Raw genomic sequence first — 13,855 nt, forward strand, 5'->3', positions numbered from 1 at the left:
CGCAGCAGTGGGAGGGATACACAGACACTGCTGACGCTGTCCCCAGCGAGGCTGAACCCCCTGTGAAAGCGTTGGCCTGGCTCAAGATGCTGCCCTGCACAGAGCGATGTGGGCTGGCCCGAGTGGAAACGGGGTTCCTCCACACGCCCCCTGGGATAGGAGGTGGGATCCCAGCAGCAGCCGCAGCTGTTAGTGTCACAGGCCTCATAAAGATAAGCTGTGGAGTCAATCGCCAAGAAAAGTTGGCTTCAGGTTGAAGGTATTATGGCTGCTCATAAAACCATCCTTCATCCTCAGCTGCTTTGCCTGTGGCCCTCGGGGAGGGGTCCCCTTTGCTGGCTTGCCCTGGCTCCAGCAGCATGCCAGCTGGCTTCAGGCAGGGTCAGTTCATGGCTGCACCCTGCGGCCCACGCTCAGTGCCAGGGGCAGGGCGGGAACTCTGGGCGTGCCTCTGGCTGGCTCCATGGCAGCCTGAAGTGGCTCCACTGGGAATCCCATCCCACTGCGTCCCCAACAGCTGGCGGGAAGGAAGTGGCAGCGAGGAGGGATGGGCATGCGGCTGGGGTTCAAAGGAGGAAAACCAGGAGATCCTCATTACTCCAACAAGGATAAAATACCCCTCACCAGCCGCCTGCCTCCCCACACAGCCTACGGCCCTGACACAGCTCTGCACTGGGGCCCCTGGAAACATGAGCCAGAGAGGCCAGATAAGGGTTTGGGGACTGGGTGGTTGTGACTGGATCTGGCCCTTGTCTGAGGCCGACACCCGTGTGGCCCAGCAGTAGGGCCAGCCTGCTTAGCTTGGCACTTCTCGGCTTCACACTCTGCTCTGCACGCTGAATGAAGCCCCCCGGGGGCCATGTCAGTTTTACCCCACCAAGCAGCTAGGGGCACAAAGAGGAGTAGACGTGCCCACAGCCCCCCAGACAGGAAGTGGCAGAAGACGAATTAGAATGTGGTGTTCCTGGCTCCCAATCCTATGCTCCGGCCACTAGCCCACACTCCTGCCATGCTCAGGCCTAGGGAGCCTTGGAGCCACAGGATGTGGGGCTGATGTCAGCGACTCTTGTGGCAGCAGGGTGGGTGTGGTGACCGGCTGCCTCATAAACAACACATGCAGGGCCAAATCCTGAGCTCCTTAGCCTGAGCCAAGGGGAGCGGGGAGCTGGCTTGTCCTGCTTTGCATCTTTCCAGCGTTTTATGTCCCTGCAGCAATAAATGACTCACATCCCAGATGTTAAAGGGCCAGGAGCTGGGAGCTCAGCTCTGCTGCCACCCTCGTGCCCCAGGGCACTGTTCTATATTAGTGCCGTTGAGTTTGGGGTACCAGGAGCTGTGGCCGGTTCCCTCTCTGCCCTGCAGGGAAATGCAGCGACTCTCTGAAGAAGCACTGCCCGTCTCTGGACAGCAAGGGCTGTGAAGACACCTCACCGTTGGGTCCCTATCCTCTTCCCCCAGTGACCCTGCTCTGTCCCCAGCAGCGCAGCCTTGGATTTCCAGGGCTGATTCTCCTCCCACTCGTGCTGGTTTTGCTGCCGGGTCACCCCAGTGGCTTTGATGGAGATATTCCCGACCTGCACCCCGAAGGCAGGAGCAGAACCAGTGCCCTGGCCTCTACCCAGACCCCAGGCCAGGGGTAGGAACCTGGCAGAGGCCTGCTTGGGTCTAATTTTCAAGCCTGAGGGAGACCAAAACCTGATCCAACCCGTCAGTGCCACCACCTCGTTCTTGGGGCTCGGCCAGGCAAGGGCTTCCCGCTCCCCATGCCCGCAACTTGTCTCCGGCTGCCGCCTGCCTGCGGGGTCGCGCTGACGGCTCCGTGCCCCCTGCTTGGAGCGCGCGCAGTGGAGCAAGAGGTGCTGCGGCTCCTCGACATGCTCCCTCCACTGTGTGCCCAGGCTGGCAGGAGCGGGGCACGCAGCCGCCACGGTGCCGACCCCCTCGTCAGGAGGAGGGGAGCCGCGCCGCACCTGAGAGGGTCGGCTGGTTTCCCAGGGCATTCAGGGAGCAGCACGAAGCCCTGCTAAGGATGGCTGGCCCTGATTGCCAGTTGTGGGCAGCCAAAGGAGCCTATGATGGGGTGCTGAGACTCAGGCTCCGCATTTGGGACAGACAGTGTTAAACACTCCTGCCTGGTGGGAGTGTGACGGGCTGTGACAGGCAAAGGGGGCAGGGGGGAATTTGGAAGGCAGCACGTCCCGCTCTGCAATGAGCCAGCCTAAGTCATTTTCAGACATTTATACCTCATGTACAATTGCTCTGGCTCCAGTCCAATGGATCGACATGACAATGGTCATTTGAGTGACAAGCTATCCATTCACTGCCCTCCAGCTGCATCCTGCACTAGCTCCCACCCTCTCCCACCCCCGGGAGCGCACTGGGTGTCAGCAAGGGCAGGATACGGCCCCAGGTTCCCAGGACGCCCCTCACTCGCCAAGGCTCAGTGCAGGTCAATGTTCTCGTACTCCTGGTGGTCGGAGTCCTCCAGCTCAATGGCAGGCACCAGGTTGTAATAATCCACTGCCTGGCTCATGTAGAGCTTCTCTCGGTCCACCGAGTCCTTCAGCACGTCTGTCACGCTCACTGTCTCCGCTTCCGGGTCGCTGCCCGCCAGCTCCTGTGCTGCTGCCGCCACCGGCGGTGCCCCCTCGGGGCCCGTCTCCTGGCTGAGGCTCCCTTCGTTGACCAGCACAAAAGAATTGTCCGAGGCCCCCAGCTTGATTTCCACCTCTTCGTAGAGGTCCCTGTTGCTCCCCAGCAAGGCGGTGGAGGGCTTCAGCAGGATCTGGTTCCTCAGCAGCATGTTCTTCTCGGTCTCGGTGGGGGCAGAGGGCAGCTCACACTGGATGTAGTGGTGAGGCTCTGCCAGCCCCTTGGCACTGTTCCTCTCCACTGTGGCCAGGTGGCACTCCAGCCTGCGACTGAGGGTGTATCCCGTCTTTCTCTTCTGCCTGCAAAAGCACCAGGCGACCAGGGCTAAAATGACCACCAGGGGCAGGCAGATGAAGAGGGCGGTCAAGCTGTGTGCCCGGCAGAGCTCCTGCTTAGGGATATCTCGGATGTCCATGCCGCAGTAATGCTCTGGGGTGCTGCACACCACGACAGGGCCCTGCATGTCCCCGCTGGATGGCTCTCGGGGATACTTCTCCAGGTCACTGAACAAGGCGCAGGTGCAATCCCAGCTATTGTTGGTGAGGCTGAGCCTGGTGAGAGAGGGTTTAAAGACACCGGAGGGAAGGGAGGCCAAGTCATTGAAGCCAAGGTTAATCTCTTGGATTTGAGTGGAAGCTCTCAGGAAGGATTTGGGCAGCTTGCGAAGCTTGTTGCTATCCAAACGAAGGACCCTCAATCGCAGGGCATCTTCTAGGAAACTTTCTGGAAGCTTTTCCAACTGATTGTGATCCAAGTGCAAGATCTCCAGCATGACGGGCGCAGCGGATGCATTGACAATGTCCAACACGCCGCAGTGCGAGAGGTATATCTCTCTCAGGCCTGTTACTCCACCAAAGAGGCTCCAGTCCAGGGAGTCAATTTCAGTCCCGGTGAAGTTCAAACAGCATGTCTGGAGGGCTAGAGCTGCCTGAAACTCAGAGAAGGCCATGGGTGTACTGCAGTTGCAGGCTTCTTCCACAGTTCCTAGAGCAAGACGCGTGGCAAGCAACAGTCGAGTCCAGAGTATGAATGCCCATAGCTCACGACCTATAGCAAAGAGGAGAGGAAAACAGATTAGTGATTTGTTCTGAGTAAAAAGAGGTCTGTAACTAACTCACAACATTGTTTGTACAGCAAACACCGATCACCGAGTAAGCCTGCAGTTCGACCCGTTTAATGCAGGGGTGGCTAACCTGGGGCTCTGGAGCCACATGCGGCTCTTTAGAAGTTAATATGCGGCTCCTTGTACAGGCACTGACTCCGGGGCTGGAGCTACAGGCGTCAACTCACCAATGTGCCGGGCAGTGCTCACTGCTCAACCCCTGGCTCTGCTACAGGCCCTGCCCCCACTCCACCCCTTTCTGCCCCCTCTCCTGAGCCTGGCAGTGCCCTCGCTCCTCCTCCCCCCAGAGCCTCCTGCATGCCTCGAAACAGCTGATTGGGAGGTGCGGGGAGGGAAGGGAGGCGCTGATCCGTGGGGCTGCCAATGGATGAGAGGCGAGGGAAGAGGGGGGAGCTGATGGAGGGGCTGCTGATGTGTTATTGTGGCTCTTTGGCAATGTACATTGGTAAATTCTCGCTCCTTCTCAGGCTCAGGTTGGCGTTTAATGGATCAATTTAACTATCGGAGAATAGTTTCTCCCTTCAAAAACTTTCCAAACTTTATCTGTACAAGTTTCACTTCACCCACTCCTGAAATGTAGGTGTCTCTGGGGTGGAACCCCACACCGTACAGAAATTCTGCAAAGCAACTTAAGCTAGGAGGTGAAAAAGACTCCTATCCTAACCGAAATACAGGGAAACAGCGTGCAGGTACCCAGATGAGAACTTAGCAAAGGCCAACCCACACTGCTGCTTTTCTGAAATGTGCCATGGGATCTTTAACAACAATGAATGTTCAGCGCCTCCTTTGTACATGTCATTGGAAAGATGGCATCCCCCCACGTTTAGCCACTATTGCTACTTACAGGTAATTTGAGGGATACACTATTGGTCACATCTTCCAAATTGTGCCACCTTTAGCATCTCACATTAAAACATCTTGCAGCAGGGGAGAGGAAGGGGTTGGGGTGATCCCCTGTCCTTCTTCTTAGCCCTAAATATCTGTGACCCACTAGCATCTCCCAGGTGCATCTGGCATGAAAGGGGGGAAGAGGTGAGGGGGAACTGGCTGATTGGGAGGGACTTTCCTTTTTCAGCCACTAACTAAATTCACCCACCCGCTCTAGCCCCTTCCCAAGAATGGAACCACCTGCCCTCAGCACGCTGTGGCCACCTAAGACCTCCCTCTGACTGCGCACGAGACCCAGCCTGGTTTTGGCAGGCAGCTAATGTCAAGCATCTAATACAGTTTCTGAAGCAGCCCAGCCCTGGCACAAACAAACACAGGTAGGAGCCTTATCTCTGACCTGGCCAGACCCTGCTGCTCTGCAAAGAGTTACCTGCACCAGGTAATCAGCTCTGTGGTCAGGAGCACTGGGGAACACCCTGATTACACCTGATCCAGAGGAGAGCAGTTCCCCAGGCAACAGCTGGGCAAATGTGAGCTCTCGTACTGGAAAGGGACGTGTGTTGTTCAAACCACAAAGGCAGCGTGTGGGAATCACCCTCCCTAGGGCACAGAGATTGACTGGATACCCATGACCCTGCAATACTTGGCCAGCGAGTGATCCAGATTCCTAGGACCAGTGGCCTGGGGTCATCGGCGTCTACGCTGCTCCAACAGGACAATGGACTCAAAGGGCTCATCCACACACACACAGTACATTGCAGAAAGATGCCAGGCTGAGTTAGATCCTGCTGGGAGAGAAACCTGTGGTTTCAAGGAGTCTAGGGATTTCAGACTTGATGCCCTCCACTATCCTCTCCAGAAGATTCAGAGCCCCAGCTATCTGCCTGTTCCTCTTCTAGCAGCCACACAAACTCCTTCCCATAGCTATGGCCATTCTTTCAGGGAACCAGCTGACCTGAGACCCTTCCGTTCACATCGGTGGTTGGAGGCGTCTCTCTAGGATACTTCCATACAGCACAGCCACTTCTCTGAAGGACAGCCAGCCAGGGCTTCCCCACGCAGCCTATGGGGGCAAATCCTGCTTCCCTTCCTTTGGTGCAGAGGGCCTTCAATACAGTGGAATCAGTGTGATCTTGCTGTGCAGAGCCAGGGGCACAATATGGAGAACAGCATAGAGGAGTCTGCACCCCAAGAATATCCTGGACTGGGGGTCCCTGCACCCCAGCATACAGGAGCGAGGGTGTAGGGGCAGGGATCTGGAACAGGTGAACTCTCCTCCGGAGGTGACGTCACACTGTCTGCATGTGCAACAACAGGACCAGAGAAATTAACAAACTCGTATAATGAAAAGCCACCCAGGACTCCAGTCTGACAGGTTGGAACTCAGTGACTCGGAGAACAGCTCTGGGTAAGCTCGAAAGCTTGTCCCTCTTACCAGGCAGTTGGTCCCTTGAAAGAAATAATCTCACTCCTCTTGAATCTCCAATATCCTGGGACCGATAACACTGCAGACAGGTCTGACCCTACCTTGTCTTCCACCCCACGGCATGTTAGGATCCCAGCTATCCCAGAACGCCCTGCTACAGACGAACGGCCAACTCAGTGGGCAGGACTTTGTACTGATGGGCCACGGCAGTGCAGCGGGGGTAGTGGGTGTTGAAATCTAGATGCCAGGCTTTATGGAGGACAAATCAATTCAGTGAAGCTTTACTGGCATGACAAGCTATGCAAGCATTGCTGCAGGGTAAGAAAAGGTCAGTCCTACAGGTCTCTGCTGGAGAGTGGGTTCGATCTGCCCAGGAGACGGCTGTATGCAGGGCTCGGAGTTATATGGGCGCTGCTTGGGTCCCCTCGTCTGGAGTAACCGGCGACACCTAGTGGGTCCACTGGTGCATTGTGATGGCTGTGGGGCTAGGAAGGCCCATGCCCTGGCCTGTTTCCCCATTTAGGGGTCAGACATTTACTGAGGAAGCATTCAGGGGGCTTAGGTGACTCAGGATTCCACCTCCAGCTCCAATCAGTCCTGCCCAGATACCAGCACCTGGGCATCAGTACCTCCTGGTGACTGGTCAGCAGCTTGGGCAGAACAGGTTGGTGGGTGTTAGTCCAGTGCCCAGGAGCCTGAACTCCCCCGTCGGGTCAGGGTCGAGGTTGGCTGGCAGAGGTGTGTGTGGAAAGCGCCTTCTGTCGCTACCCATGTCCTGAGGAGAAGCAGGTCTTCAGTTCTCTGAGCTATCAGGCTGGGCTCTGGGGGAGAACGTGCCGAGGGAAGTGTCCGAATGCTTTACAATGCCCGAGATGCAGGAAAGGCTCAGGAGCCGAACGGCTGGAGGGCGAGGAGGGAGATCCTTGGGAATCAAAGCCCCAGGCAGCAGGACCTGCGGTGCATCCGCACATTCTCCGGAGCCAGCAGCACAGCTGGGGCCAGGGTTCAGTCCGAGGGCTGGAGACAAAGACCCGCCACAGCTGCGGTGCTGAAGGTAACACGAGCCCCTAGCCAGGGTCACTGTTTCCTCTCTCCCTAGCTCTCTTTCCTCCAGGCCACACCAGGATGGCCCTCAGCAGTGAGGTTATCAGAGACCCCACCACGTCACCCCCAAATCCAAGACTCCCCAGGCTGGTGGGTCAGTGATTCTACCTAGCGGTCCTGGTTCCACACCTGACTCTCCCCCCCACCCCCACCCTGCAGTCATCTCTCACCCCTTCTTTCTCTCCGTCCGCTCCGGGCGCTTCTCTTCTCCCTTTGCGCCTCCCTCAGTTCTCATTCCCTCCCCCTTGACTCTCTGCCATGATGCCTCCTTATGGCAAGGCTCAGAGACCCTGGCCCTGGCCGCCCCAAGGCACAACAGGCGGAGGGATGATGGCAGGTCCATGCATAATGTCTCTGCTACACATCCCGGCCTGTGTCTCCAGGCCCTCAGCAGAGTGGCTGCCCATACAAGCAAGCGTTCACATGAGGACCTGGGATTTCCCTCAGGCTGCCCCCTCACCCTGTGCTTAGGAGGAGCTCCCTGGGAACATTTGCAAAACAAACTCATTCTCCCCCTTTAGATCCCTCCCAGCTTGCCATTGCCATGATGCCTCCGGACGACAGCTAATTTGCTGGTGTGCAGGGAGCCCTGCCTGTCACACTGGCCAGTGTTTCCTTTGTTCACTTGTACCTCACCTGATGTCTCTTGTCTTACATTGTAAGCTCTCTGGGGCAGGGGCCATCTCTTTGCTCTGCGTCTGTACACCTCCTAGCACCACGAGGTCCCAGTCCTAGATGCTATGGTAACATGCATAGGAATAATACTGTATGCTGGAGACATTACAGGGCCCCGGGCTCCGTTCCCTGCCATTGTGCGGGACAGGAAACGGCAGCACTTTGGCCCGTGTTCCGGTTACCGTCAGCTGGTCTGAGCAAGAGTGGAACAATGAACAATCTCTGCTTATCAGCCACACCATCCCCAGCGGAACTCCTGCTCAGCCAGACACTCCCTGGGCCCTTCCTAGCCGCTGCCCATGACGTCGGCTTTACCTCTCCGCCCTGCTCTCCTTAAAGACCCAGGCCTGGTTTTTAACCAAGAGCCTCTTACAGCTTAAACCCTGAGCAGGCCTGTTCTGGAAGCCGGGGTGGCGAGTGCTCGGTCGTTCGATGTGGGAAAACAGGGCTCTGGTCCCAGCTGTGGGAAGGACTCTTGTGAGCGGGTCTCACAAGGGACTGTGTGTTACTCAGCAACTTTTCCCTCTGCTAATTAAGAGGCAGTGTGCACAAGGGGTGTGTGTTTTTGTGTGTGTGCCTGGGTGGGTGGATGGCTCAGGGGACCAGGATGGGATGCAGAGACCTTCACCTCCAACTCCAGACGAGCCTGAGGCTGGGGCACATGGGATTTAGGCCGGGGGCCCCAGGGGTCTTTCTCCACTAGGTGGCTTGTTCCAATCCAGCAAAGCCAATTGGCAATAACTCCCCCACCCCACGCTGGTAGCCCCAGCAAAAGGCCAAGGAGAGCGACCGACGCTGTCGCGGCTGGCGGGAGCCCACTGCCGATGCCCCGGCTGTACCTGGCCGTGGATACACCGAGAGCCTCAGGCTGCCAGCAGAGCAGCTTTCACCGGCCGGAAATTCACACTGAAAGCAGCCGTGGGGATGGGCTCTGAAAGGGGCCCCTGAGCTGCCTTCCTGGTGTGTTTTCCCTGCCCTGTCCTGCCCCGTAAGAGAACCAGGCCCCATGGCCCAGTGCTGCTCTCTTCCTCTCTGGGCTGGATCTAACAGGCTGTGGTACAAATCTGTCAAAACTGAGGCTCTCCCAGGAAACGTGGGGCTCCGAGCAGCCTGTTAGCAGCTTTTCAAGGCGAGGAGCTTTCCCGAGAGGGGAGGGGAGGGGAGGGGAGAGCCAGCGGCAGTGCTGGAATCCCTCTCAGCCACGAGGCAGGTCCCTTTCCTCGCACTGGCTTTCTGTTTGCTATAGTGACACTGTTATGCTTTGGCGAGGCCTGTCCCCAGGCAATGGCCCAGGGCCAAGCGCTGGCTTTGATCACCTGAACGGGACGCTGTGCCGGCAGTGGACTGGTCATGCCGCTCAGCCGACAGATCCAAGCCTGGCCCCTGGGATGCCAACTGCACACTGGCCCCGCCTAGAAAGATTGGTTTTCTGCAACTGTCCGAAACATGAGCTCTGTGCAGCTGGGACCCGGGCATGGCAGAGGCTGGCGCTGCGGCTTTCCAAGCAGTTATCACCAACAAACTTCAGCCTTAACTCACATCCCCTCATCCCCAATTCACTCAAGGGAGACTGCGTTACACGGCGGGGGAGCTGTGTCCCACCATGAATCGCTCGGCTGAGGCCTCCAAACTCATTTCACTGCTGACACAAAGCAGACCTCCCGAAGGAAGGCTTTAGAATGAACAGGATACCGCAGGGAAATGGACGGGCGAAAGGTGCTTGTTACTGAGGATCTAGTCAGACCATCTGGGCAGCCCTCACCTGATTTTCTGCAATGCCGAGTGGCAGCTCAGCCTGCTCAGCAGCTTTCACCGAGTCCCCGCACCTAGTTTTGGTTCCTCTCTGAGCCCTGCCCATGAGAAGCCTGGAACTGCTATCCCCTCTCCCAGAGCCCAGTGACACCCCTGCCAATTCAACTCTTCCCCCTCTGCGTGGCACAGAATGGCACACAGCCCCAGCAGGGTCGTGGATGGCAGCAGCTACAAGCAGCTCGCTGACACAGCAGGGAAGAGTGCAGCAGCAACGGAGTATCCAACCCGAGTGCAGCTGGACCCCAGCTCATGGTGATCAGCACAACTCCTGCTCTGTTCACGTTCCCTTCTGTCTCTGTAGGCCCCATATGGGGCTGTGTGCCACTGCTACCTGACACAGCCAGCCGGCACGGCCAGAGCAGGGGGAGTGGAGCCGACTCACGGTACCTTCCCTGCCTCTGAAGCACCAACTGGAACTCCCACTCACTATGTGCAACTGCAGAACCGGCCCCTTCCGCAGCCCGTTCCCCTTGGCTGGTTACAGCATGCTGCACTGCTGCTCCTGTCGGATCCCGGGGGGCCTGGTCTCTGAGCTGAGGAAAGCACTTTTTGCACTTACTTTTCACTGCATCCCCTTCCACCCCAGGCGCGCACTCATTGTCACAAGGGCTCTAGAGAATACACGGATCCTGGGTTTGCACCAGAGTAACTGAGAGCAGCGTTTGCCCGACTTGTGCATGGGTGTATATGAAAAATCATTAAGGCTGTCACCCGGCTAGAGTCAGATTTCACAGACACTGGGGAAGGTTTTCAGCAGTGACCAGGCCAGGGGTTCAGAGCCGGCCTTAGGGGAAATGGTGCCCCTGGCTCTCCAGCTCCCCGGCCCCTGCTGGCTCCCTGGACTTCTCATTGCCCCCAGGCTCTGCTGCCTTCCCCGCACATTGCCCCAAGCTTCTTTCTGTGGCCTCGGTCCCCAGGCCTGCCCTATTTCTTGCCTCTTGACCACAGTGCCCTGGACAGTCACCCACCCGTAAGGCCAGCCCAAACTTTTTACCAGCACGACTCTGTTGTAATTCATTATTTCCTCCCAAGACCCCAGACAGCATGGAAGGTGCCATTTTGTAGAGCAGAATGGTCTCGTCCGTGCACTGTGGTCTCACATGGATGGTGCGTGCGAGGTCACAAAATGGCATCCTACATACACGAGGTGTCACCGCCACCCCATCTGCTGGTAGCACACTTTGGGAACTGCTGGACTAGTGATTTGGGCAGCCAAACTTGCAATTTCTTTTGAAGAGGCCAGTTTTTCACAGGCGGGTGCTCAGCACTTCCTCAGAAATAGGCCTAGGGTGACTAGAAGTCCGGATTTTATAGAGACAGTCCTGATTTTTGGGTCTTTTTCTTATATAGGCTCCTATTATCCCCCCCCCCCGTGTCCCGATTTTTGACATTTGCTGTCTGGTCACTCTAGATAGGCGCCCTGAAGTGTTTCAGGTTGGGCTCCCAAAATCACTAGCCACTTTTGAAAATCTTGGCCTCTGACAGCTACATTCTTGCAGCCCCAAAGTCCTACATCCCTTTTCAGCAACAGTGCACTTTGCACATCGCCAGCACCTTCCACCCAAGGGTCTCAAGGCACTTTACAAACATTCCTGAATGTAGCTTCAAATCCGCCTGTGACGTAGGAAATTAACAGACTTCCCACGTTAGGGAGACTCGCTCAAAGTTACAAAATGAGTCAGCGGCAGAAGTGCGAATGGTGCTTAACTTGTAATGAAAGAGGTGCTGGGGCTCAAGCCATTTTTTTTATTTTCATAACTGAACTGCCAGGCCCAGAGGTGCCGGGCTCTGAACTGCCAGGCCCTGGCACAAATTCAACCCTGCCGATGATCAGGAACGATTTTTTCTCATCTCCTCCCTAGCAGCAAAATACCCCCCGCCCCCAGCTAGAATGGGGCCCTGAAGCCGGTATTGACCCCGGAGGAAGAGCGCCCCCTATTGAGTCACCAGCCCAAGCGCAGGGACACCCACCCCAGCTCCCCAGGCAGGGGCCGCGCTGAGAAGGCAGCTGGTGCTCGGCTTTGGCCGGGGGAGCGGAGTCCCGGCCAGGGTGGCACGGGGGAGAGGGGTCTCCGCGCCCGGCTGCTGGAGGGACCAGGTGGCCCCTGCCCTCGCCGTCCCGTGTGAATGGAGCCCAGGGAACACGCAGGCCCCTGTCCCTGGAAAGCCCGGATCACGGACCCAGCCAAGCCCGAGCGCACCCGCTCCCCGGCAGCGGGCCAGGGCCGGGCCAGTCCGCTCCGCGCCCACGGAGCACAGGGGGGCGCGTAGTCCCCGGGCAGGCCGGGTGGCGATGGGCGGGCGGCGCAGAGGGGCTGCAGGGAGGCGGACCCCGGTCCCGGGGCAGAGCCCCCGGGCGGCCCTCACTCACCTCCCGCGGCGGGTCCCATCCTCCCGCGGGGGCTCTCCGGGAGCCGAGCGGCGGGGCCCCGTCTCAGGTGTCCATGCCGGGCTGCGCTCCGCGCTCGCTCTGGCCGGCCCTCCCGGGGTGTGGCTCCGCCTGGGCTCGGGCCGCCTGCGGAACAGAGGCAAGTAACTCCACGCCCTCCGGGATTTCCCAGGCCGGTGCCTCAGAGCTGGTTCCCTTCTCCTCTCCAGCCGTTCACTCCAGCCCCTGTCCCTTCCCAGCCTCCCCCTTCACTCCAGCCCCTTCCCCTTCCCAGCCTCCCATCTCCAGCCCCTTCTCCCCACTCCCCTTCCCTCCTGCCCTTTCCCCTTCCCTGCCTCCCATCTCCAGCCCCTTCTCCCCACTCTCCTGCCCTTTCCCCTTCCCAGCCTCCCATCTCCAGCCCCTTCTCCTCACTCCCCTTCCCAGCCTCCCAACTCCAGCCCCTTCTCCCCACTTCCCTTCCCTCCAGCCCTTTCCCGCCTCCCATCTCCAGCCCCTTCTCCCCACTCCCCCTCACTCCAGCCCCTTCCCCTTCCCAGTCTCCCATCTCCAGCCCCTTCTCCTCACTCCCCTTCCCAGCCTCCCATCTCCAGCCCCTTCTCCCCACTTCCCTTCCCTCCAGCCCTTTCCCCTTCCCCGCCTCCCATCTCCAGCCCCTTCTCCCCACTCCCCCTCACTCCAGCCCCTTCCCCTTCCCAGCCTCCCTTCTCCCCACTCCCCTTCCCTCCAGCCCTTTCCCCTTCCCAGCCTCCCATCTCCAGCCCATTCTCCCCACTCCCCTTCCCTCCAGCCCTTTCCCCTTCCCCTTCCCAGCCTCCCATCTCCAGCCCCTTCTCTCCAGCCCCTTCCCCGCCTCCCATCTCCAGCCCCCATTCTCCTTCCCAGCCTCCCCTCTCTGTCCCCTTCCCCTCTCCAGCCCCCATATCCACCCCTCATTCCCCAGCACCCCCTTTTGCAGCCCCCCAGTATGCAGTCTTCCTCTGGTTCCCCAGCCCCTCCATATCCAGCCCCATCCCTAATCCACAGCCCCACCACCCTCCTTTTTCAGTCCTCTGATATCCTGCACCTTCTTTCTTCCTAGCCCCCAGCATTCTCCTCTTCCAGCCCCCAACCTCTGCCTCCCCCCCCCAGCTACCGGAATTCCTCAACTTCAGCCTCTAGTCCCCCAACTCTCCAGCCTCTCTCCCTCCAGCACCTGTGGCCCTGCTAGGCATCTGGCTAAAATCCCTCCACCCTGTGGGTGATGGGAAGCAGCTGTGTGTGTCTCTGTGGGTCTATTTCACCTTCAGTGGGAACCCACCCAGAGCCTGGAGACACCAGCCCAGGCAATGTGCACAACTCCATGACTGAGGGGGGCTGTGAAAAACCGGAACCCTGGAGAGAATCTGCCCTGGGGAGGCTAATTAAACCCTGGGGCCCCACTGCCATTTCTGTGTACACCGGTGCTCCTGTGCAAAGGGCCGTAACTAGGAACGATGGTGTTGGGGGGGAACAGCAGGGGAACTTACGATGGGGTTTGGGGTGTGGCAGTCGCGGCCCTGGGGGAGGGCGTGGCTGGGACTCCATCACTTGGGATAGACCAGCTGGACAGAGCACTTGGAATTGCACTGTAGGGCCAGGAGGAGCTCCGAGGGGGTTTCTCCATCTCTAGTTCCCTCCATTCCTGGTTCTGGGAATTGCAGGGGGGCAGGATCTGACTGGCTGCTGACCCAAGGGGCGTCCTTCTGTCTGTGGCCCTGATCCTGCAAACACCCACTTGCTTAACTTGATGTACACAAGTATTTCT

General features: G+C 58.4%; 1 protein-coding gene across 3 annotated transcripts; it reads right to left on the reverse strand.

Moving 5' to 3' along the window:
- Positions 1-921: 921 nt before the first annotated feature.
- LOC116832550 (uncharacterized) lies at positions 922-12,142 on the reverse strand. 3 transcript variants are annotated; one of them, XM_032793353.2, is made up of 2 exons: positions 7,849-7,913; positions 922-3,699 (listed from the first exon to the last, which is right to left on the reverse strand). In XM_032793353.2, exons 1-2 carry the CDS (start codon positions 7,874-7,876, stop codon positions 2,441-2,443), a joined length of 1,287 nt encoding a protein of 428 aa, XP_032649244.1. In that variant the 5' UTR covers positions 7,877-7,913; the 3' UTR covers positions 922-2,440. The 3 variants fall into 3 exon arrangements, with proteins under 3 accessions (XP_032649244.1, XP_032649246.1, XP_032649245.1); XM_032793355.2 differs by lacking the exon at positions 7,849-7,913 and adding an exon at positions 6,858-7,176; XM_032793354.2 differs by lacking the exon at positions 7,849-7,913 and adding an exon at positions 12,052-12,142 and having other exon boundaries at positions 923-3,699.
- Between the last annotated feature and the right edge of the window lie 1,713 nt (positions 12,143-13,855).

Source organism: Chelonoidis abingdonii, chromosome 7 (assembly GCF_003597395.2).
Source record: "Chelonoidis abingdonii isolate Lonesome George chromosome 7, CheloAbing_2.0, whole genome shotgun sequence".
Taxonomy (NCBI): Eukaryota; Metazoa; Chordata; order Testudines; family Testudinidae; genus Chelonoidis; species Chelonoidis abingdonii.